A 24,415-nucleotide genomic window follows, 5' to 3' on the forward strand; every position below is an offset into this window, starting at 1 on the left:
GCCTGGACTTAAATCCGATGTTGTGAAATTCTGCCTTTCTTGCCACACCTGCCAAATGTCTGGTAAACCCAATCAGTTAATCCCTGCCGCTCCGTTACGACCGATCCCTGTTCTTGGAGAAACATTTGAACATGTCATTGTAGATTGTGTTGGTCCATTACCAAAAACAAAATCCGGCAATCAATACATCCTGACAATAATGTGTGCGGCGACGCGTTTTCCTGAGGCTGTGCCACTACGCTCGTTGAAGGCTCGTGCCATCGTGAGAGCTCTGGTCAAGTTCTTCTCAACATTCGGCCTCCCAAAGCATATTCAGAGTGACCAAGGATCAAACTTCATGTCTAAAGTATTTGCGCAAGTTATGACCGAGCTCGGTATTAAGCACCGCAAATCCAGCGCGTATCATCCAGAGAGTCAGGGCGCATTAGAAAGATTTCACCAAACGTTGAAAAGCATGATTCGGAAGTTCTGCACTGAGTCTAACCGTGAGTGGGATGAGGGGCTACCGCTGCTGCTATTCGCTGTGCGGGAAACCCGTCAGGAGTCTTTGGGTTTTAGCCCATCCGATTTAGTTTTTGGCCATACTGTGCGCGGCCCATTGCGTTTGCTCCGTGAGAAATGGCTCTCAGAGAAGCCAAGTCCAGAAACGAACATTCTGGATTATGTTAGTTTGTTTAGAGAGAGACTACATCAGGCCTGTGATGTAGCTCATGAATCGCTTTCAGCTGCTCAGACCAAGATGAAGGCAAATTATGATAGAAAGTCCGTTGCGCTGATTTTTTACTCAGGTGACCGTGTGTTAGTTCTACTGCCCATTGCTGGTTCTGGCTTTCAAGCTAAGTTTTCTGGTCCCTATGTGATTGACCGTAAACTTAGTGAAACAGATTAATTCAAACCCCTGACCGCAAGAAAAAAACTCGAGTGTGCCATATTAACATGATTAAAAAGTATGTTGAACGGGAAGGTGTACTTTCTTTTGCCATAGTTCCTGTTGTCTCTGTCTCCGCTTTGTCTGTCCCACAAGCACCATACAATCCTAGAGATGATGGCTTAAATGACAGACATAGCTCAGCTTCCTGTGCACGCCTTCCAAACACAGAAATCCTGAGTAACCTTAAGGTATATTTGGCAGACCTACCCGAACCAGCCAGATCTGACATTAGAAAACTAATCGAAAATAATCTGGCTTTATTCCACGATATTCCCTCTCAAACTCATGTGATTAGCCATGACATTGATGTAGGTGAACACAAACCTATTAAACAGCATGCGTATCGTGTCCATCCCACCAAACGAATGCAACAAGAAGTTAAATACCTCCTTGACCCTGGCTTTGCTGTCCCCAGTAATAGTCCATGGAGTTCACCTTCTCTTCTTGTTCCCAAACCAGACCAGACGCCCCGGTTCTGTAATGATTACCGCAAAGTAAATGCTATCACGAAACCAGACTCGTTTCCGCTTCCACGTATGGATGACTGTGTAGACCGTGTTGGTTCTGCCAAGTATGTCACCAAACTGGACCTCCTAAAAGGGTACTGGCAGGTCCCGTTAACACCACGTGCCTCTGAAATTAGTGCCTTTGTCACCCCAGACCATTTCCTCCAGTATACAGTTTTGCCATTTGGATTGATAAATGCCCCAGACACTTTTGAGCGGCTGATGAATACAGTGCTTTCAGGTGTGAACACATGTGAAGTATACTTAGATGACATAGTGGCCTATTCGGAAACCTGATCTGAGCACGTGAAAACCCTTAGTGAAATTTTTAGTCGCTTGCGTGCTGCTTCCCTCACTCTTAAAATGGCCAAATGTGAGTTTGGGAAAACGGTTGTTACCTATTTGGGCAAACAAGTAGGACAGGCCCAAGTGTCCCCTGTTGCTGCTAAAGTTCAGGCCATTCTTGACTTCCCAGCTCCCCAGACGCGCCGTGAGCTCCGCCGCTTTCTCGGGATGGCTGGATATTACCGAGCCTTCTGTAAAAACTTCTCAGACGTCGCTGCTCCATTAACTAGCCTGGTAAGCCCCAAAACCCCGTACCAGTGGTCAGAGAAATGTCAGTCTGCTTTTCAAGCCGCCAAAGCTCTCCTCTGCAGTGCCCTTGTGCTCGCCGCCCCAAACTTTACGCATCCGTTTAAGTTGGAGGTGGATGCCAGTGCTCTCGGCGCAGGTGCAGTGCTCCTGCAGGAGGATGATGCTGGTATAGACCATCCAATTTGCTACTTTTCTAAAAAGTTTAAAAAACACCAGCTCCATTACAGCACTATTGAAAAAGAGGCATTAGCTTTGTTACTGGCCCTACAACATTTTGAAGTGTATTTAGGTTCCAGTTCCATACCCACCGTTGTTTACTCTGACCACAACCCTCTCGTATTTCTGACTCAGATGCGGAACAACAACAACCGTCTCATGTGCTGGTCTCTGTTGCTCCAGGATTTCAATATTGTAATTCACTGTAAAAGGGGTCCAGACAATATATTGGCTGATGCTCTGTCTAGGTGCTAGGTAGAATGAAACATTTACCCATGGGAAAATGTTTGATTTTTTCTGGAGGGGGGGTGTTATGACCGAAGTCATTACGTGTGTTATTGTTATGTTGTCTTTTTCTCCTCCTCCTGTGTTTTGTGTGGGTGTGTTTTTATGTGGGTGTGTTTTGTGTGGGTGTGTTTTTATGTGGGTGTGTCTGAGGGGGTGGGGTTGAGCCACAGGTGGTCCATAGGTCCATTCAAACTCAATGTCACCACCTGATTGGACAGGATGCAGCGTCCTTCTCCATTTATAACCGATGCCAGCAGCCCAGCGCCCCGACCTCTGCCACTTCTAACCAACCCAGCATTCTGTACGCGACTACTGGACTTACAGGGAGCTCCGCACTTTGTTTTGTTTGGAATTTTCTGTAAAAATTGTAAATAGAACTCACTGTAAATTATTGAGCACCAAGTAGCCACAGTAGGAGTGAGAAGCCCTTTTTGTTATTGCGTTTTCTCCTGTTTTGGGCTAGGAGTTCAGGTTAGACACCCTGTCATTTGTTTTGCATTTATTTGGTTGTTAAGGTCAGACAGGGATGGTGTTAGAGTTTTTGTTTGTTGTTTTGGGCCTTGCTCACGTCCGAAGTGAATAAAATAGCTACATATTACAACACTTGGTCTGGTTTTGATTGGGAATGAAAGCAGTGGTGGCGCACATCGTGTTATGTCTAGGTTCCCCTAGACCAGGGGCATAACACCCCCCATCTTAAACCCATTTGCTGTCATTCTTTGTATTACTGTGTGTTTCAGTAAGTCTCAGCTGAACTTTGGAATGAGGGATGTTTGGTTTGGTACTGGTTTCTTGCAGCATTCTCACATTCTAGGTTAAAGTTCATATAGTGTTTGTTCTGAACAGACCAAGTTTTGCTGTCAGTTACATATATGCATCTGAATAATGTAATAATGCAGACGTATTAATTTAAAACCTAAATATAAATCCAGAAATAAATATGGAACTATTCTTTGAATGTCAGTTAGTTCATCTCTGTGATGTAAAGTGACTGTGGTACAGCTGAAAATCCTCTGCTTTGTTCCAGTTTTTCTAACACTTTGGCTCATTTTCACTCACAGACCTGATTAAAAGTACGAGGACTGAACTCACCTGATGCTGCAGACGCCATGATGTCACTGCTGGAAACACCACAGACTAGTTCAGCTGGGAGAAAGGGAAAAGTGAAAAATGTTGTTCATCTATTACAAACTGTCTCATTCACTCATACAGACTCCGAAAAAACTTGGAAATTACTTAATTATGATCAATTATTGTCTCACATCTGTCACTGTTTCAGAAATGTGTCACCAATGATCCTCTAACATATAAAACATCAAAATAATCATAGACAAAAATATCAATTTCAGCATAAAGTTATACAGCTCAGTTACTGTGGTAGAGTGAAACTTCTCATGCTGGTTGGCACTTTGATTTTATTTAACAGCTCCTAAATCTTCCATATTGTAACGGCCAGCTAGAGGACTAGTGTGGGGGCTGGCACAGTGAGCCCTGAGGGACTAATGGGTAGTGAGGCATCCTGTGTGTTTTAAAGTGTTGTTATACGTGGTGTGTGTGTTGGCACAGTTAGGGAGAGTGCTGGGTAAAGGAGTGGCGATCACGGTGTCCGTTGTTGAGAGTTATTCCAAAGTAAAGCGCAGCTATCTTTGGTGACAGGCATAGCTGTAAAAAGGGAAGAGCTGTTTGTCTGTTTTTTTCTGTCAACCAGCTCGAGACACTTCGTCGTGCGGTGTACGGGACACAAGAGCTCTCTCTTCCGCCTGCCATTTTGGGTAGTTCGTTCCCGTGTTAGCCCGCTAGCGCCTAGGCTAGCCGTTTAGCTTAGCTTTAGCTTCTACCACAGTTAACTCCCATAAGCCGTGGGTCGCTACAATGTGCTGTGACAAAGACGTCTCTAGTTTTCATTTTTTATTTCACAAACATATATTTAAACCTTTATAATTTTAACACTTCTGACTGTGATAGGATGGACTCCAGAGAACTCTCCTAAAATACTGTCCACAGTAACGTTCGATCAGAGCTCCTCCAACTCTTCTTTATGGAAAATCACAGCTGATTTTAACACCGATCTGAAATTAAACCGTTAACACTTTGTGTGTGAAACCAGAAGACGGAAATAAAATCCGCTTATTTCATGTTTCTATGTGGGAAACTTTGAAATAATTCACTCGACAGCTGAAATTATTCCTGCACCATTAGTCCTGAGACAAAAGTGCAAGTCAGAAAACGTGGTGGATCAAGTTACAGATTTCAAAACTCTAAAATGTTTTAATACATGATTTAACTATTGTGAAACTAAACCGAGTTGTAATGTTTCAGAATTTACTTACGCCTCGATTTTGTATAACTCTCTGTAATTTCTTCCGCCTGCCATTTTGGGTAGTTCGTTCCCGTGTTAGCCCGCTAGCGCCTAGGCTAGCCGTTTAAACTAACTTTACAGTTAGATATATTATCATCTTTTAGAAGGTTATGCTAAATTTGTAAGACTATTTCACAATACTCTAACGGTACATCTCTAGTGATGAACGCAGAAATTGCAACGTCACCACAGAATACCAGGGTACAGACGTAAGTTCCTACGACGAGAGAAGTACGAACGTCCTGACGTAACCCTGATCTGCATGCGCTGTTTGGTCATGTGACATGACGTCGCGACTTCCGTACTCTCAAGTCTTAGGAACTAACATCTACCAAATGGCTCAAATGGCTTCACTCAGACATAAACTTGTATGAACATATTTCCAAGCGTCAGGAAACAAACATTCTGATTACATGGTCTCTATATAACATTGATTTTTCGTATAGTTTTAAATTAAACACAACGTATACTGAAACAGTTACAACAAAATCATATCAAATAAAATGATAAAAACCCTCTTTATCTCAGAAATGACTTATTGTTTGGCTAAATTAAGGAGAAAAAAAGACCTGTGGTGGATTCAAACCCCTGAGCTTTGTTTCACTGATTTTAAGACCAAACCACAACATCAAGACAAATGTAATAAAGGAGACCTGGTCTGTGTGTTAATGTTGTAAAATAAAATGAATGAATAATCCTAATTATTCCTGAATGCTGTTTGTCACACCTCATTCATGTAAAACAGGGTGGCCAAAACATTACAACCACCTCTTCTTATATCTTCACCACCTCGTCTTATATGACTCCACTACCCACTTTGACCTCAATAATAAACCTGCAGTAGAATTATCACCTTTCTGACAGTTCCGACCTAAAAAGTGAGAAATTAAAACCTTGTATATGCAGAATTCAAGGCGGAGCTGCTGTATCTGATTGTATTTCATTTTTTGCAAAGCAGCAAAAGTTATACATGAAAATGATGTAATCTAAGAATCTAAGTTTGCGTTAGCACAGTATCACTTCCATAAAGAACTTTTTTCCAAGAAAACTGAGGAAACACAACATTCCCACAAGTCATGAAAAGTAGTTCTGAATAAGTTGTATACTGCTCAGAAATCCTTTCTTTTCTTCCTTGATTCATATGGTCAGTTTTTAAAATATGATGTTGTGCATCATTCTGTTGCCAGTGTCAGCTTATGTTTTTTTTTTTAATCCATGAGCACATGATAGTGTTTTTACAGGATTTGATTGTCAGCACAAGATTTAATAGAACATTATCAAGAGCTTATCAGCCCATACTTGTACTTCATTAAGAAGCTTTCTAACTTCCAGACATGTGATAGAGAGCTGACATCTAGTGGCTGTAGTGAATAATTACTAAATAGAAGGACACATTTGTAATAAAAGAGAAAGTGAAAATCTGCATTTGGAGGTGGTTTACGTGGGTGGATGTTGGAGACCGTAGTTTGTTTTCCTACTTCAAACTGAGTAGATTTGTTTGCACTTCAGTTTTTTTACAGTTGTTTTCCTAAATCGATCCCTGACGTTGTTGTACCTAAACCTAAAGTAAACTCATCAAATTACTGCCATAACCTAGAGAGATTGTGGGTCTGTGTTTATTTTGTCTATTGATAAGAACCTACTGAACCACTGAATGGTGTGATTCTTACAATATCAGGTGGTTTTGAAAACCATGTCAAAATTTCTGTGCTATAATTGTTATTGTTAAGAAAATCAACGTACCATCAACTGCAACGATATTAAATGTTGGGCTTGTTACTAAAACACAATGTAATATGTTACTCATTAATTGTTACTCTGTTCAAAATGCATATTGCTTTACTTATTACTCCCTGTCAAAAGTAGTTCATTACATTTTTATTGAAATTTGATTAGATTACTTATAAAAGTAATATTATTACATTAATGCCTGGCTAGTAACATGTTACAGCCCAACATTGATTAATGATGTCTTAGACACTTACATTTAAATTCTGATGTCATCAAAAAGAATTCTGCACTTATCAACAGATCCAGCAGAGTCCACATTGACAAGAGCTGCACTGGGACAAGAGCTGTGTTTCATGGTTAAACGATCACAGCTCACATGCTTTCCATTGTTCCTCTCTACAATTTTGTTCAAGCTTTTCCGCGGCTCAGACATTTCAAGGACGTTCTGCCTCAGTGATTTGTAGTTAGATCTTTTTATCAAGTCGTCAACATGTGAACAGTTTATATACATATTCTGTAAACCTGAACCCTCCTGTCTGGGCTTTGATATGAGTGTCAGTGAATGATCAAATGTTTGAGAGCTGAAAAGCTGAAGGACTCTGCAGAGCCTCAGTTTTTGTTCCTCAGTGAAGTCTTCAAGCTGTAGAACCAGCAGGAACACATGAGGTCCAGGAGCAGAGAGTGTCACACAGTTTTCTACATATTCTCTCAATTTGTATTCAGAGATGTTGGGATGAAGCAGACCTGGGGTGTGGATGAGAACAATTTCTCTGTCCTTCAACTGTCCTCTGACTGTCAGAATCTTTGGTTCTTCCTCAATGTTGAACTTAGTTTCTCCCAGTATGAAGTTCCCCACTGAACACCTCTCAGACCAGCTGTTCCCCAGCAGAACAACCCTCAGCTCCAAGTCAGTTACTTGGAACATGAAATGTAAAACAAGAGAACAGAAATAAGGCCACAGAAACTACAATGGAATCTCAGATAAATGTGTGTTGTGTTACTTTGTTCTGCACACACAGTGTGAGTTCACATGACTGTGAACAGAAGAATTTATTTCCTTCTCGTTAGTTTTGAGGGAAATGCCTCTCAGGTCACAGAAGAACTCTGTTTAAATGTCGGGTCTCGATGATCAACAGCTTGTTACATATATGACAATGAGGCTTTTCAGGTTAGTTCAGTTTTGACACAGGTGCAAGGATTATAAAAACTCCAGACAGGAATGTCTTCAAAAACATTTTAATCTGATTTGGATCTTATCCAGATCAACATTTCAGTGTTAACTGCTCTAACTTATACAGTAAAAGCACCAAGGGGCTTCAAAGCTTATTAATGGAAGTTTGGGGTGTTGATGAGAACAATGTGTTTGTTCTTTATCTGTCCTCTGACTGTCAGAATCTTTGGTTCTTCCTCAGTGTTGAACTTATTCTCTCCCAGTATGAAGTTCCACACTGAGCTCCTCTCTTTCTCAGCAGAACAACCCTCAGCTTAGACACTAAAATGGTAAAAACAAGTGAAAACACTTGAAAGGTGAAGAAAAAACATATTTTCACATTAAGTGTGAGATTTGCTTCTAAATATGTTTTAACAGAATAGAACTACTTCTAATTTTTATAACTATATGTATTTAGTTAACGTTTTTTAAGGTTTTTGTAGACTCTATATAATAAACACTGCTATGCTCCGTCTTGTAAAACTCACTGTGAGGTGGCAGGAAATTAAAGCTGTCTTTGCGTCTCATGGGTAACAAATCATCTGTAAATGATAAAGAGAATTATAGTTAAAAAGCCTCTTGTTTGTTTTATGTTTGATTTCTTTCTAAATGAGCACTAAGCCTTTCACATTAACAAGCTGTTATCCAGACTGGAACACTAAATAATTGACAGGTAAAGTTTATGTGTGTGATAAAGCCTGAATGGACTCACCAGATGCTGCTGCCATAGTGTCTGAGGAATTCACCTGCAAGAGCCGTAGACTGTAGATAGGGTTAGAAAATAGGACCAGATTAAAAGTTATAAAAAAGGGATTAAAAGTAATTAAGATTAATATTAAAAGAGGTCATTGTTTCCTCAGTCACAACTATATGTCGAAGTGTCTCTGGGCAACACACTGAACCCATAACAGCCCTTTCCAGTGTAAAAACTGTGCCAAATCAACATGCGGACAATGATCCGCTGAGGCAACACTGAACTCACGGGATAAGCTGAAAGGACAATTAAAAAAACAGGCTACATGAACACCAGCATTTTAAACTAATAAATTCACTGGTTTGATTGATTCTCAACAAATAAACCTGATTACCACTGAAACCTATTTTTGAAAAACAGTAAATGATTAGTACCAGGACAACACACTCAGTGTTAAATATCAGAATTTAGAATTTGATGCCAGAGAAGGTTTTTATAGTTTTGCATTTTTCAATACGTTTTTATCTTGATGTTATTTTTGGATTCAATGTTCATTTATTTTCAGTTAGTTTCATCAGTAGTTTCAATAGTTTTAGTTTAGATTTTAGGTTTAGTTGATAAAAGTTGTGAAGGACCAGTGTGGTGTGAAAATACTGTAAAAACACAGTGAGAAACTAAAAGTTTAGATAAACTCAGAGCTGTTTTTGCTTTTTTTTTCCATTTCAGATGAAGTGTAGCATTAAAATGACTGAAAGCTTCTATGTCACATAACCTGGTTGACTTGTCCCACTGTATTGACTGGAGCTTCTTACTGTGCTGATCATGGTCTCAGAGCCTGCTGCTGCTTTCTTTCTGCATCTTGTGTGAATGTTTTCCCTTGGTGAAATATTAACTTTAATATTTGTCAGGTTTAGATTTGATTTCTTCACCACAGACACTGTTACCTGAAATCCGAGAGACAAAACTCCCAGCAGGTACCAAGTGATCTTCAATGGAAAAGAATAATCATTATTTTTTTGTCTCTTTATTTTTCTTTAGTTTTAGTTTTTTATTTTCTGAGGGTAAATTATTTTATTCAAGTTTACAAAAATGTTTCTATGCTATTAGTTTTTGAGTTAGTTTATGTTTTTACGTTAACAATAACCCTGATGCCAGCTTCACATTTAAAAGTGTTGAGACAGGAGCAGGTAATTCCAAATTTCTAATGGTCTTTTTATATCCAGTCATGGTCCTGACATGTTGCCAATTGTTATAGGGTTTTATTATTATTAGTTCTGAAACATTACACTAAGTGATTTAACAAAAAAAAAGTCTCTTGTCTCAATTCCTTAAATGTGTTGCTGGCAGATATAATATAGAACATATATCACTAAAACATCAAACCCTCAGGGAGCTTCTCCCCTTTTACACAGACATTACTTACGCAGTACTACAGTTCTACTTTCAGCCTCAACGTCAAATTGGTACAGTAACATTTATACAGAGCAGCTGAATGTGAAAATGCTTCAGTTATACTGATAGTATCATGGGGACGGGGTGACTGTCAATCATCTGTTTGCTGCAGTGTCAGCAGTGTTTTTTTGGTTTGTTTTTTCATTCTTTTTAACAATGAGAGGTTTATTAAATTATTAAAAATTATTTCTTCTTCATCTTTAGTGCCCCTCTAGCTCTCACCCACACATAAACATCTCCTTTTAGACAGAATTACAGCAAAGAAGATGACATCTGTTTTCAGTCAAAAATATATGTTGTATTGGGCAAAAACTGCTCATGTTCATTTGTTTTATTTAAGCAGAGTGAATTTTAAATGCACTAAGTGCTGTAATGAGCAACCTGCCTACTGTTTTCAGTATGTTCTCACTTTTCACTATCTGATTAAATAATCTGCGATGAGCTGGAGCAGCTTAGTACATGTTTGAGGCATCAACACCAAGTTGTAAAACTAGTCAGACAGGTTAGTGTGATACATTTCTGCAGTACAGAGTGGAGTCGAAAACTAAAACACTACCTGTGTATTAAATTAGTACTTCAATGATTTTGCAAAGTGCAACAAATATTATTTTAATAAACACAAATAAAACAAACAAACCCACAGATCAATAGTGGGACAATTACTGGATAATTATGTAATTAGTGGCCTAATAACTAGCAGTGTCTTTATTTTCCAGCTCAGTAAAGTGGGTAGATAGGACACACACAAAAAAAACACTCACCTGATGATGATAAATGCTCATTTATTGGTGTCAGTTTGGAGCTAAATGATCAGTTCTACTGATGAAGTCAGTACAGAAAGACCACAGTCGCTCTGCCTCTAAGTATTTAGTCTTAGGTGCTTTTAATTCCCAGCTGGGTCTCAACTAGCAAAACTAGTTCAGGTAGAATATGAAGTGGGTGTGGACAGAGAAACCAGGCTGTTGGGTAAAGGGTTTAGATCTCATTTTACAGAACGTAAAGGGTAAAACCTCCACACTAATAACCAACGTTATATTAGAATGACTGAAAACCAGTAATTAAAGCAAAAGATAGTTTTTATAGAGTGAAGAATTAGCAGAAAGAGATTTTATACACTGTTACAAAGAACAGAAATTTAGTACTTTGTTGCTTTTCCTTCATTATTTATAATTTTTACAGTTGAGTTTATCGTCTTTCTTGGGTTTAAACTTCTGTGACTTGGAACAAGAAATGTAAAACAAGAGAACAGAAATAAGGCGACAGAAACTACAATGGAATCTCAGATAAATGTGTGTTGTGTTACTTTACATGACTGTGAACAGAAGAATTTATTTCCTTCTCGTTAGTTTTGAGGGAAATGCCTCTCAGGTCACAGAAGAACTCTGTTTAAATGTCGGGTCTCGATGATCAACAGCTTGTTACATATATGACAATGAGGCTTTTCAGGTTAGTTCAGTTTTGACACTGGTGCAATGTTTTTAAAAACTCAAGACAGGAATGTCTTCAAAAACATTTTAATCTGATTTGGATCTTATCCAGATCAACATTTCAGTGTTAACTGCTCTAACTTATACAGTAAAAGCACCAAGGGGCTTCAAAGCTTAGTGATGGACGTTTATAGCTCAGTGGGAGGTTTGAGTTTGACCCCAACTGAACAAAAACAAGTTCAATGTTCATAGTCACCAGTAAACCTGAAAAATTACACAATATACAATACTTACAAAAAGTTAGTGAGTTTCGACTTTGGCACCTAAAATGCACTATAACCTTTACAGGTGAACTTAATTTGACCTTCTGAAACCTTTGAATGCACATGTCCAACTGTTCAATCCCTTTTTGTAACGAACTTCAATATTAAAATCCTGGAGCAACAAAGACCAGCGGATGAGATGCTTGTTGTTAAGTCAAGTCTGCTTTACTGTCAGTTCTTCCACATCTACAGTACAAACATACAGAGAATTGAAATTGTGTTACTCTCAGACCCATGGTGCTTACAGATCAAATATACAATATAAAATACAACTATACAATAAGGGCATGTAAAAGAGTAATAAAAATAAAATAAAAATTAAGTAAAATTAAGTAAAATAAAGCAGCACAAGGCAGATAGAGTGCAAACCAGCGAAGTGAACAAACAGTGCAGATAAAAAGGTTTTAGTGCAAAAAAAGCTGATACAGTCTGATTAAAGTGACAGTTTAGACTGACTGAAGTGGTAGTCGAATGATGTCACTTCTATCTTGAATGAGGTTCATTGTTCTGAGGTGCCTGAGGCAGAAGAGGGAAGGGAGGGGCAACTGGTAACGGGTGAGTGGGATCACCTGCCGGCTTTGCAGGTGAAACAGGTTTCATAAATGTCCTGGAGGGAGGGGAGAGAGACACCGATGATCTTCTCAGCTGCCCTCACTATGCCTTGTAGAGTCTTCCGGCAGGAGGCGTTGCAGGCCCCATAACCACACAGTGATGCAGCTCGTTAGAATGCTCTCGATGGTGCCTCTGTTGTTCTGCATCTGAGTCAGAAACACGAGGAGGTTGTGGTCAGAGTAAACAGCTGGCGTTGGACTGGAACCTAAATACACTTCAAAATGTTGTAACGCCAGTAACAAGGCTGATGCCTCTTTTTCCATAGTGATGTAATGGAGCTGGTGTTTTTTGAACTTTTTGGAAAAGTAGCAAATTGGATAGTTTATGCCAGCATCATCCTCCTGCAGGGACCACTGCACCCAAGAGCACTGGCATCCACCTCCAGCTTAAATAGATGCGTAAAATTTGGGGCAGCAAGCACAGAGGCACTGCAGAGGAGAGCTTTGGTGGCCTCAAAGGCAGACTGACATCTCTCTGACCACTGATACGGGTTTTTATAGCTTACTAAGCTCTTCAATGGAGCAACGACGTCACGACTTTTTTCTGTCATATTGAGAGAAAACACCATAATTCCACCACTAGGGGGCACAATCCAGTGTATTCTTTTGCCAGTCCCAAGTCTGGATAAATGCAGAGGGTTATGTCAGGAAGAACATGTGAAATCAAATGTGCGAATCATGACTTCCACACCAGATCTGTCACAGCCCGGGTTAACAACAACCGTCACTGGTACTGTTCACCGGAGGGAGGAGTGTGTCCAGTTTGGGAACATCAGAATCTGGTCTCTGCTTTTTGTAGATGATGTGGTTCTCTTGGCTTCATCAGACCATGACCTGGGATGCAGGTTAGCACCTCCAAATTTGAGGCCATGGTTCTCTCCTGGAAAATGGTGGATTTCACCCATCTGGTTGTCATTATCCAAAGTGAATTTAAAAGTGAGTTTAAGTATCTTGTTCACGAGTGAGTGAATGTCAATACCTGAAGTTTACTCCCACATCATCATCTTAATAGTCTGTGACACTGCAGCTGATGTTAGTCCTCAGGAGTCGACCTGGGCCAAAGCTGACGTTAGCCAGTGTTAGTGGTTAGCATTTGCTAACATTAACCTGTTATTTATGATAAACTCACAAAGGGTATTTAAGTTTTACTGAAGTTTTTATTGATATCATTACTTAACATTAATTTCCAGTTATTTGTTTTGACTTTCCATATTCTGGTTATAAATTACTGGATTTAACTCTGGTCGACGGACGTGACTCAGCTAATGCTAAAAGCCAAAAGCGAACACGCTCTGTAAGGTCATCATAGTAATTTGGGGTCCACACACAGTGTTTGATAAGTTAAGAGTTTGGATCTGTCTTTAAAACACAGTGACAAACAGCCCGGGGCCAAGTCAGATGTTTGGAACAGTATCTCCTCAAAAATCTGTTTGCTGCCAACTGTACATACAACTTTACTAATGGCTGTTGAAACGAGAAGTGATTGCTTCTGCATTATTAGTCCTTTTTACATCTAATATCAAAAACCACTTTTGCTTCTTGTTTATGACTATTTGGAATTAAAATATGGGTTCAGAAAAGATAAAGTTGAGTATTTGACATTTCTAACACTGCTGGTGGTTTTATTAAGTCAAAGATGTATTTTTGTGCATTGCGTTTTAATGTATGTGGTAGAAATAGGGGTGTAAATATGCTGTGGTATTGTTTATAAAAATATATAGAAAATATAATATATAATATTATATATAATATTATATATATTTATTAAGTGGGTCTGCTCACCTTTTATAGGTTAACAAGCGGAGCAGTTTTACTACATTTACATTTACATTTACATTTAGTCATTTAGTCGCTTGTAAGTCGCTTTTATCCAAAGTGACTTACAAGTGAGGAACAAGGCAGCAAGAATCTAAGTCAAGGAGAAAACATCAAAGCAAAGAGCTATGAGAAAAGTGTTCACAGTTCACGAGATGCAAGTGCGAGAAAGCGCAGAAAGGATTTTTTTATTTGTTTTTTTAAGAGATTTAAGTGCATAGAAAGAGGAAGAGTTCTGTTTTCAGCAGTTTTTTGAATATTGGGAGAGAGTCAGCTGAGCGTGCAGAGTTTGGTAGCTCGTTCCACCATCGTGGGATCATTGCGCTAAACAGTTTTGCTTGGTGTCTTCTATGCGGTGCTGGGACCAGACACCGTTCGTTGGCAGATCGCAGCGGGCGAGAAGGATTGTAGACTTGAATGAGTGAGTTGAGGTAAGAGGGAGCTGTCGAGTTAACCACCCTGTGAGCAAGAGACAGAGCTTTGAACCTGATGTGAGCAGCTACAGGAAGCCAGTGTAGAGATCTAAAAAGTGGTGTGACATGGGTCTTTTTTGGCTGATTAAAAATTAGGCGAGCTGCTGCGTTTTGGATCATCTGCAAGGGTTTGATGGTGGATATCGGTAACCCCATCAACAAAGTGTTGCAGTAATCAAGACGAGATGTGACCAGCGCCTGTACAATGAGTTGGGTTGTATATTCCGTGATGTAGGGTCAGATCTTCCTGATGTTGTAGAGGGCGAATCTGCTGCTCTAGAGACTGAGGAGATGTGGTCCTTAAAGCTCAGTTGGTCGTCAATGATGACCCCCAGATTTTTGGCCGATTTAGTGGGAACAATCACTGTAGATCCAATGTTGATGCTGATGTTGTGTTGTGTCGAAGGTCTGGCTGGGAAGACAAGGACTTCGGTCTTGGAGAGGTTGAGCTTAAGGTGTCTCTCACTCATCCAGGCTGAGATGTTTGAGACACAGGCAGAAATTACTACCTGTTGTAAGGTGTGTTGTATAAAAATATACAGTGTAGGTTTTTTCCTTATGGACACTGTAACAGTACTTTGCTTGTTTGCAGTCAAAGCACTGACTGTAGTATTGTTGTATATTATGATGAGTGTGGTACATTGTTTTTAGGTTTGAGGTTGTTTACGATATGGTTGTTATTTAGGTCTTCATTTTTGTTCCTAGTACTGCAGCAGGTTGTGGTCTCCACCCATTGGTGTGTTGCAACGCTTCTTCCTACTTTTGTTCCATCCATCAGAACACATTTATTCAAATGGGTGAAAACTCCAAGTTTCTTGGATCACACAGAAGAAAATGCAGAACCTTTTTTTAGATTAATGACTGAAGTGTTAAATGTCACCATCTGAGTCCTTAAAATCAGGTTTTCCTCTTTGGTGGTTGTGGTTTCTTTCAGCTTTGCAGTACATCATAACCCTTCAGCCTGACGTAACAGTGACATCCTCAGGTAAAGTTTGTCAGAGTCTGGGCTGTTTCCAGCTCAGACTAATTGTTGGTTATCACCAAATTTACCTGAACAGAAACTCACCTGATGGGGCGGCTGTAGCTCAGTTTGTAAGGCAGTCCTCCATGGACCACAGGACCAGTGGTTCGATCCCCGCTTCTGGCTACATGTCAAAGTGTCCTTGGGCAAGACACTGAACCCCAAGATGCTCCCATTGGGTCATGTAAGCACCTTACATGGCAGCTACTGCCATCTGTGTGAATGGGAATCAACATTGTAAAGTGCTATATAAGTGGCCATTTACCTGAGAATCATTGCTGTCAGTCTCTGTGATCTGTCCTTCACTAGATCTGTCCTGCTCCACATCATCCTGAGCCCATTTTGATAGTGAAAGTCTGACAAAAAGCTGCTGCACATTTCATTTCTTTCACTTTTCATCAGGGCGTTGGTCAAACCCTGAACTGCTCCTGTTGTAATGAGATTTGCGTTGCAGTGAAACCTGCTTTTTCTCTTCCCCGTGAACTAAGCACATTTATAAGTTGCTTCTAAATTATTTCCCATTTTTAATCTTTATCATATCACTTTTCTCGATGTGCAGTTCGATTTCCTTTTAATCACTTGTTGACTGCAATGTTTTCTGTAATAACCGTGAATTTGGGAAGAGAAATAGTCAGTAACAAGCTTTAATTTGTCCCATGATTTATGAAAAGTTAAGAACACAGTGAGGTCAGATATATTTCTCACTTATGGGAGAAACATTATTTGTTCAAAAGCTGTAATAGGTTTATTGTGGGTCACAACTATAACAGGTTTATCCCATGAGTTCAGTGTTGCCACAGCGGATCATTGTCCGCATGTTGATTTGGCAGTTTTTAGGCTGGATGCTCTTCCTGATGGAACCCTCCCCAACTTCTGACAGGCTTGGACCAGCACTGCACAGCTATGACGCTATTATGAAGTTGTAAGATAATAAGGCTTGTGGCATGTGATACTATAATTTCAAAGCATTTCAAACCATGGACTAAAAATTCTGTCTCCATTGTCAGTTTTATTAGCATCTGTAATTATAGATGAATATGGCAGCCTGAAGAATTATAGGTTAGACCTGGTCAGCTTTTTGTCCAAAGTACTGCAGAAACCTCTGCTGAATAGAGAAAATGCCCTAATACAGTTTGTTTCTAACACTGACAATCAAACAGAGTAATGAGGTTTATTGTTTGCCTTAAAGGAAATTTTAGATTTTTATTTGAGAAAATTTCACAGTTTGAATGTGTTTTATTGATATTTCTAAAGCTTGTAAATAATTCCTTAAAGTTGGTGAAGGTTCTTAGTTATCCAGGTTTCATTATCTGGATGTTGAGTCATGTAAACTGGACTGAAAAAAGTTACATACAGAAAACAAAAGGGCAAATTTTCATAATAAAACAATGTGAATAAGATTTAAAATAGCAGGAAAATAGAATCTCAATGTGTCTAGTCTGCAGAAAATGCCCTAAAATACAGAAAGTCCTCAATGTTACAGGTTAGAAAATTAATTTAAAAATGAATTATCATTGGAGAAACATGAGCAAATTAAACATTTCCACACGTAATGAATCCAGTGCAAAGACTCGAGTAGGCAGAGAGGGAGAAATATATATCAGCAATGTTTTACTGCAGTTTTATTGTATATCATCATCATCATCTACTTGCTGTGTGGTGTGTGTGTTCAGTATTACTGCTGGATTTCTTCAGGACAAATATTTCACCAAATTCAGAATATTTGTATGTTTTAAGAAAAGTAAACAGAATTAACCAATTTTATTACATTTACTTTACTCTCAAATCTGAATTTCATATTCTTATAAACTCAGTAGTGATCAGTCTGTGCTTGAGAAAATCTTTCATTTTCTGTATCAATATCCTGCTATGTTAATAAGAGGATTAAAGAAATGTCAGATTAGTTCAAATGTGAGTCATTCGAGATGAAATGCATTTGAATTTTGAACTCATGTCATTAAATAAATTCAAATTTTAATCTCCCAAAAACCCAAAAACAATCTAAACATCTCATAGAGGGCGACACCCGTGTGATTTGTCAGCTTCACTTGCAAGTTTCTGTATCAACTCACTTATTTCTCGATCATGAGTTTTCTCCATCTCCTCTCGTTCCTTCTCATTATGCACACGTTCTTTTTGTTGGTCGTGTCTTTTCAGTAAGCGACTAATAGTTTTGATGTTGTCTCTCCGTTTGGAGAAACATTTAACTAAGTTAATCATTTCTGTCTGATGTCTTTTGTTTTGCTCAGTCATCTCCTTCTTGAACTCATTGATTTTCTCTGCTTCTTTTCGGGCTTGTTCTTCATGCATCGCCTTCACTTACATGATGTTTCTCTCACATTTTTCCTCCAACTCTTTTAGCTTTTTTTCCTCCTCTTCTCTTCGGATTCTGTCCTCTTCTCTTCTCGTGTTTTCATTTTGTTCCTTTTGCTGCTCAAATTCATCTTTTAGCTTTTTAATAATAGTTTGCTTATCTTGTCGTCTTTTCTCGAGCTCTTTGCTGATATGTTCCTCCAGTTGTTTGTCTCTCAGTTTTCTCTCCTGATCAATTTCTGCTTCCTGTTCTTCCATTCTTCTTTTCACCGCTTGCATTTCTTCATTATATTTTCGTTTAAGTTCCTCCATCTCCCATCCCATCTCTTTTTCTCTGTTTTTCAAGATCCTCTCTTTTTCCTGCTTTATCGCTTCCTCAGCCTCTTGCAGCATCTCATTAGTGTAACAGTTGCCTCCATTTTGCTTCAGCATGGTGTCGATCTTTGTTATCAGCTCAGTCACTTGTGTGTGATTGTGTTCATCATAGTTATCAAACACATGGTATCTTGCTCCACAGTCATTGATTAGTTTCTTAAAGGAATAATCACACCCCTCTCTGATGTAATCCTCCATTGATCGCTCCTCGTGTTTCAGTGAATCTCCTCTTGTAAAAAGAATGATGGTGAACTTTTGTGAATTCTTCTCAAAGTTTTTCTGGATGAGTTTTAACGTCTCCTTCTCCTCTGGTGTGAGGCGACCAATCTGTAACACCAACAGGAAGACATGTGGTCCTGGAGCCAGAAGACTGATGCAACTTATCATCTCCTCAACAATCTGTTCTTGGGAAAAAGTTGAATCAAACAAACCAGGAGTATCGACCACAGCAACAGCATGACCGTCCACTTCACTCTGTGCTTTCTGACAACTCTTGGTGACTGAAAGCTGCAGCCCTAAACACCTTCTTCCCCAGAATGGTGTTTCCTGAAGAACTCTTTCCATTGCCAGTTTTCCCGAGCAGCACAATCCTCAGACACTCTGGACTCTGCTTCTCATAATCATCTACAACATCAAAAAGAAAGGCAGTTAATTATAGTGACAGAAGAAGTTGTACTGACAAGTCGCTTACATCTAGGAGAAGTAAGAAACACTAGGCCTTGTGCAGTACCAGCTAAAGTCAGGTGCAAAGGTTAAAACACCCTCTGAATTCAGTTTTTGTGTAGAAACATTATAAAAATCATCTGATCATAGTGTGAATTAATTTTAATGTACAACCACTGGAGAGTAAAGGCAAAGACACTTATCTCCTATAGATAAATATGGCACAAACATCTGCTTGGACTCACTTATGAGCTTGGATTTTGTTGCTGAAAGGTCTGTGTCCATCCCATGATGGGTGGAAGAGATACATTTCTCTGTGAATACAATATCACACTACTTCTATATGAGATTGTCATTTATAAACTTACAGGTGATGTTGCTTTTTTTCAGTATTTGAAGTTCTGCTTGTTGCATCTTGATACATTTCTCTTGTTGTATGATCTTCTCCATTTGGACATGTGCAAATGTTTCTGTTGTGTAGCACCACAGTGTGGACTTTCTGGGACTCATTTGATCCACAATGACTAAAATCTCAACGATGTTCTGTTTGTCCTTCATGTTGAGAACGGCACATCTTCCTCCACAACTCTGCAGCAGCCCCTGGATGTCTCTGTCTGTTCTAATGAAATCAACAGCTGGAGCTGTAGGATCTGAGTCCACAGTGAACAGAATCATGGTGAAGTCATTGACTTGAGAGCTGAATGTGTTCTGGATGGTCTGTAACTCTCCCTTGTCTTCATGAGTGAGGGGACCCACAGGTAGGACCAGGATGAAGGCATGGACCCCCTCAGGATCACAGAGGGAGATACACCTGAATGATTCCTCCATCACTGTCTCCTGAGGTTTTCCATACAAGGCAGGCAGCTCCACCAGGGAAACCCAACGTCCACACACCTCTCCCTGATTTTTAACACACTCTGATGAGTTGGAGGCTGAATGAAGCTCTGTCTGACCTAAAATGGCTTTGGCTGCTGAGGTTTTCACTGATCCTCTCCCCCCACACAGAACCAGGTTCAGAAGAGATTTTATGGGTTCAGACTTTTGTCTTTTGGACACTTCAGGGAAGGTACAGACATTTTGTTTGTTCTCACACACAATGTTCTCAATCTTCTCCATTAACAGCTGGTGATCTTTTTTGACCATGTTGTAATATCTTCCTCCACAGACTCTAAGGAGCTGACTAACAGAGAAACTTGTTTCAATCCCCTCTTCTGTGCCTATAACCATTGAGTATTTTAAAGTATCTTGACCAAACCAGCTCAGGATGACCATCAGTCTGTCTTTGTCCACCTTTGTAAAATCCGGCTTCACTAACAGCAGCAGAACATTTGGTCCTGGAGGACAAAGACTCACACAGCTCTTCACCTCGTCTCTCAGTGCCTCTTCAGACAAACTGAAGACATCAGCTGTCTTCACAACCGTTAAACTGTGTCCTTTCCACTGTCCATGGATGGCCACACACTGTTTGATTTGGGTATGTTTCTGGAAATCAAAACCTCGATTTGCAGTGATAAAATTGCACAGTTTTGTTGATTCTTCAATTCTTCCCAGCAGCACAATCCTGAGTGCAGATGCTGCAATACAACATGGATATTAGTCCAAAGTTTTACAAAGTATATCGAATAAGCTCAATTCAGGGCCCACACTACCCAAACTGACTAATTTAAATCTTGAACTGAATCTGTTGGTACTTTGGCTTTTTTATTTTAGTCATAAATATCTAAAACAATACGTTGAAATGGTTCTGAACACACCACGTCCTTAATGTCATTATTATGGCAATATTTCAGTATTTTAAGATATCAGCATATGGAAAATGTATATTAAAAATTGTAATTAAATATAGCAATTCTCATACTGTAAATATGTTTGATGTACATATGAAATTTAAATCGGTATTTAATTAATTTGTTTTGCAAAATTAAATTCAGTTAAGATGACAAATATTTTATATTTTATAACCTAGTATAAGAAAATAACTGAATATAAAATATTGAATTATTAACCAGCTCTAGTGGCTCATGGTTTGTGTGATAAATTTTGACTGATGCCATATTCTACATCAGTTCATGTGTCATGATACATTTTGTTTCATGTGCTTGTAAATGTTTACCACATTCTTGGTGCTTGAGACAACTGAGCCTCGAGAAGCCATATTAAACATTTTTACACTGAATGACATTAAAAATGTTTATCACACGATATGAAACTCTCTTTACTTACATTGTTTAATGGTACTTTTCACTGGTAATGGGACATGTGATGCACCTGGTTTAAACACTATAAAAAAAAAAGTTAGGATAAAATATAATATTTTTTGTTATTTAATTTAATTTTTAATTTATATAATCTTTTGTGTTTTTTGTGTAAACTACATGCTGATGATCATTTCGAACAAATTCACTTACAACTGTCGAAATACATTTTTGTAGTTTCCATGGAAGATCTTTGTTCTATAAAGACATAACAAAAAGAAATGAAATAAGTGCTAAGAATTCAATTTTTTCTTGTTGGAATGTTTAGTTGTAACTTCACTGTTGGGATGTTGAGTAATCAAATATAGCAAGACTGAAATTTCTGAAACAAGAGCTAAATCTTTAATCTTTAACTTCAGCAACCAGCCTGTTCTCATTCCTCAGCGTCACATGCTGACGTTTACTCAGATCTTTTAGTTTAGGTCAGTAGAAACCCAGACGCTTTAATATTTGACACCTAAAGCAATGATGTAGTATCTAAAATGAAAAAGCTTGAGAACATTCAAAAGTAACACCAACGGTAGCTGTGGCGTAGATATGATCTGCTAAAGAACGTAAACAGAGACATGATTTGATGCCTTAAAATTTTATTAGTTATTAACTGTTTTAGCCCAATTCATTTTTACACATTTACCACGTACCAGGAGCTGGGTCAGGATCCAAGTCAGCAGTTTCCTGTTTTTCCCACTGAGAGTGACTTGTTCCATCACTGGGTAAAACTGACTTTGTGTTTGGAATCAAATCACAGCTCAGATACTTCCCATTGTTGTCTTTTACAATCTGATCTAAGCATGTTAACAGCTCCTGACATTCAAGGTTCTTCTGCCACAGGAACTTGTGTTGACATATTTTGACCATGTCTCTTAAGGGCGGATGGTTGAAAACCTTCTCCAAGAAATCAGAGTCCTCGTCTTTGGGTGTTGATATCAGAACAAGTGAATGATCAAATGATCGATCACTGAAGAGTTGAAGGACTCTGCAGAGCCTCAGTTTTTGTTCCTCAGTGAAGTCTTCAGACTGTAGGACCAGCAGGAACACATGAGGTCCAGGATCAGAGAGACTCACATAGTTTTCTACATATTTTCTCAGTTCGTTGTCAGAGAAGTTGGAAGGTGGCAGATCTGCGGTGCTGATGAAAACCATTTCATTCTCTGGCAAAAACCCAGTGACTCTCAGACGGACTGGTTCTTCTGTTTTGCTCACAGTCTTTCCCAGTATTAGGTCCCGTGCTAGTTTTCTCTCAGCAAAGCTGTTTCCCAGCAAAATAACCCTCAGCTGAGACACTGAAAGGAAAACGGTGAATAATGAGAACATAATAATCATGCATCTCAGACGTTTTACTTGGAGGGGATGTCTGTCCCAATGAAAACAAAAATTCAATACAAATGTTCTTAAATCTTTGAACCATTTCCAAATACCAAACTGCCTTGCTTAGACGTACAGTTAGGTAATTGTTTGTCAGTGATGAACTTTTGGATTTATACGCCAATAAAATGGATTTGAAAATCAGAAAACTGAATTAATCATAAATTTGGAGCTAGTTTTAATAATTTTATACACTGCTATTTCGTTTGTAAAGTTTCTCTTACATCACCCTACTAAATACATACAAACATTTCATGTTATTAATCTGCCAAGAAACTGGGGGCGGCAGTGGCTCAGTTGGTAGAGTGGCTGCCTACCAACCATAGGGTCAGATATTCGTGCCCTGCTCCTCCTGACCACATGCCGAAGTGTCCCTGGGCAAGAACCCATCCCCATTCCCAGCCCCCAGCACTGGGGATGGTTGCGCCAGGAAGGGCATCCAGTGTAAAAACTGTGCCGAATCAAAATGTGGACAAACGACCGGCTGTGGCGACACTGAACTCACAGGATAAGCTGAAAGGACAAAAAATAAAAATTCTGCCAAGTAAGCATCCTATAACTATTTAATATTTGTACATTTCTGTACAAAATAGGTACAAGTACCTCAAAAAAGCACTTGAGTAATTGTAGGATATTTATACCTCCCATCTCTGCTGAGGTTACTGAATGTTTGTCTAAATCCTGCCAATGCCTTCCAGCTACAAAAGGGTCCCACAGATATAATTTCTGTTCGCGTGGACATAAAGTTTTACTTAAAGTTGTTTAAATAACAATAGAAATTATTATATTAAAACAGAGTTGAGCAAGAGGTTAAAGGGTCATGTTAAGAACATGTTCATCAGAACAAAAAAAACTCTACATCAGACTCTCTGATGTAGAGGCTGTTTAAATACAATAATCACCAAGGTAACAAGTGCCCAGTGGAGAGCACTTCCAATTTTATTATTTTGCTCCACATTGCTGTCCATGAGGCAACGACACTGCAAAACACTGAACAGGCATGATATCAATGACAGGACACCACAAAGGAAGACACTGGTCTCCAAAAACAACAGTGCAGCGTTCCTGAAGTTTGACATGTATGGTGTAAAAAGAGAACTGGTTACCAACACAAAATGATCATCTCAGCGTCATGATTTGGGGCTGCTTTGCTGCCTCTGGACCATGTGCCATTGTGGAGGAGAAAATGAATTTCCAAGCTTATCAAATTATCCTACAGGATAATGTCAGGGTGACTGTCTGAAGCTGAGAAGAAGCTGGGTGGAGGGGCCCCGTCAGAGCCCAACCTCAACCTAATAGAGACACTGCAAATGCAGGTGAGGTTCCCTCCATGTTTCCTCTGCGTCCATACAGTCATTCTGTGTAATGAAGCACCAGCTTCAGTCTTCAGCAGCTGCCTAATTAAATGTCCACCTCCTCCCTTGATACTGACAATGCATTTCACTATTATATTAAACTGAGATAAAAAGTAAAATCTGGGATTTCAATTAGTTCATCAGTCGACACTGTGACTGTAATGAACGTAAGGTTTGTAAATGTGATACACACTGAAGCATGTTCTCATCCTTCTCAAGTGTTAATCAACAACACAACGTTTCTAATATTAAATTAGGATTTTCTGTGACTTGTTCTTTGATGTTTCACTCTCTCCTGAGCATCATTATGGGTGAACATGGTTTTCTGTGCCACTGAACTTAAAGCCTTAAAGCTAAACTTGATATAATCTGCTCTGGCAGCTCTCTGTACACAGCTGTTCATTTTCATCATTAATTCAGGTACATTTAACTTACCTG

General features: G+C 39.1%; 2 protein-coding genes and 1 pseudogene across 6 annotated transcripts in view; all 3 read right to left on the reverse strand.

Annotated features, from left to right (window-relative positions):
• The window catches only part of LOC137135790 (uncharacterized), a 191,457-nt gene extending 180,550 nt beyond the window's left edge, over positions 1-10,907 (reverse strand). The window contains exons 1-6 of one of the 5 annotated variants that reach the window (XM_067520370.1): positions 10,743-10,907; positions 9,474-9,515; positions 8,548-8,597; positions 8,324-8,377; positions 4,866-7,540; positions 3,628-3,681 (exon numbers count right to left, since the gene is read on the reverse strand). In XM_067520370.1, coding sequence (XP_067376471.1) covers positions 3,628-3,646 — 19 coding nt within the window. In that variant the 5' untranslated portion in view covers positions 3,647-3,681; positions 4,866-7,540; positions 8,324-8,377; ... (1 more) ...; positions 9,474-9,515; positions 10,743-10,907. Of the gene's footprint in view, positions 1-3,627; positions 3,682-4,865; positions 7,541-7,845; positions 8,118-8,323; positions 8,378-8,547; positions 8,598-9,473; positions 9,516-10,742 lie in introns of those variants that run through there. The other 4 variants (XM_067520369.1, XM_067520376.1, XR_010915500.1 and 1 more) reach the window with 4 other exon arrangements.
• Positions 1-24,415, reverse strand: part of LOC137135793 (GTPase IMAP family member 8-like) — an 86,921-nt gene that overhangs the window by 40,874 nt on the left and 21,632 nt on the right. The gene's annotated exons all lie outside the window — the stretch shown is intronic.
• LOC137136155 (GTPase IMAP family member 8-like) lies at positions 17,662-23,061 on the reverse strand (annotated as a pseudogene).

This window comes from Channa argus, chromosome 11, assembly GCF_033026475.1.
Source record: "Channa argus isolate prfri chromosome 11, Channa argus male v1.0, whole genome shotgun sequence".
NCBI classification, from domain to species: domain Eukaryota; kingdom Metazoa; phylum Chordata; class Actinopteri; order Anabantiformes; family Channidae; genus Channa; species Channa argus.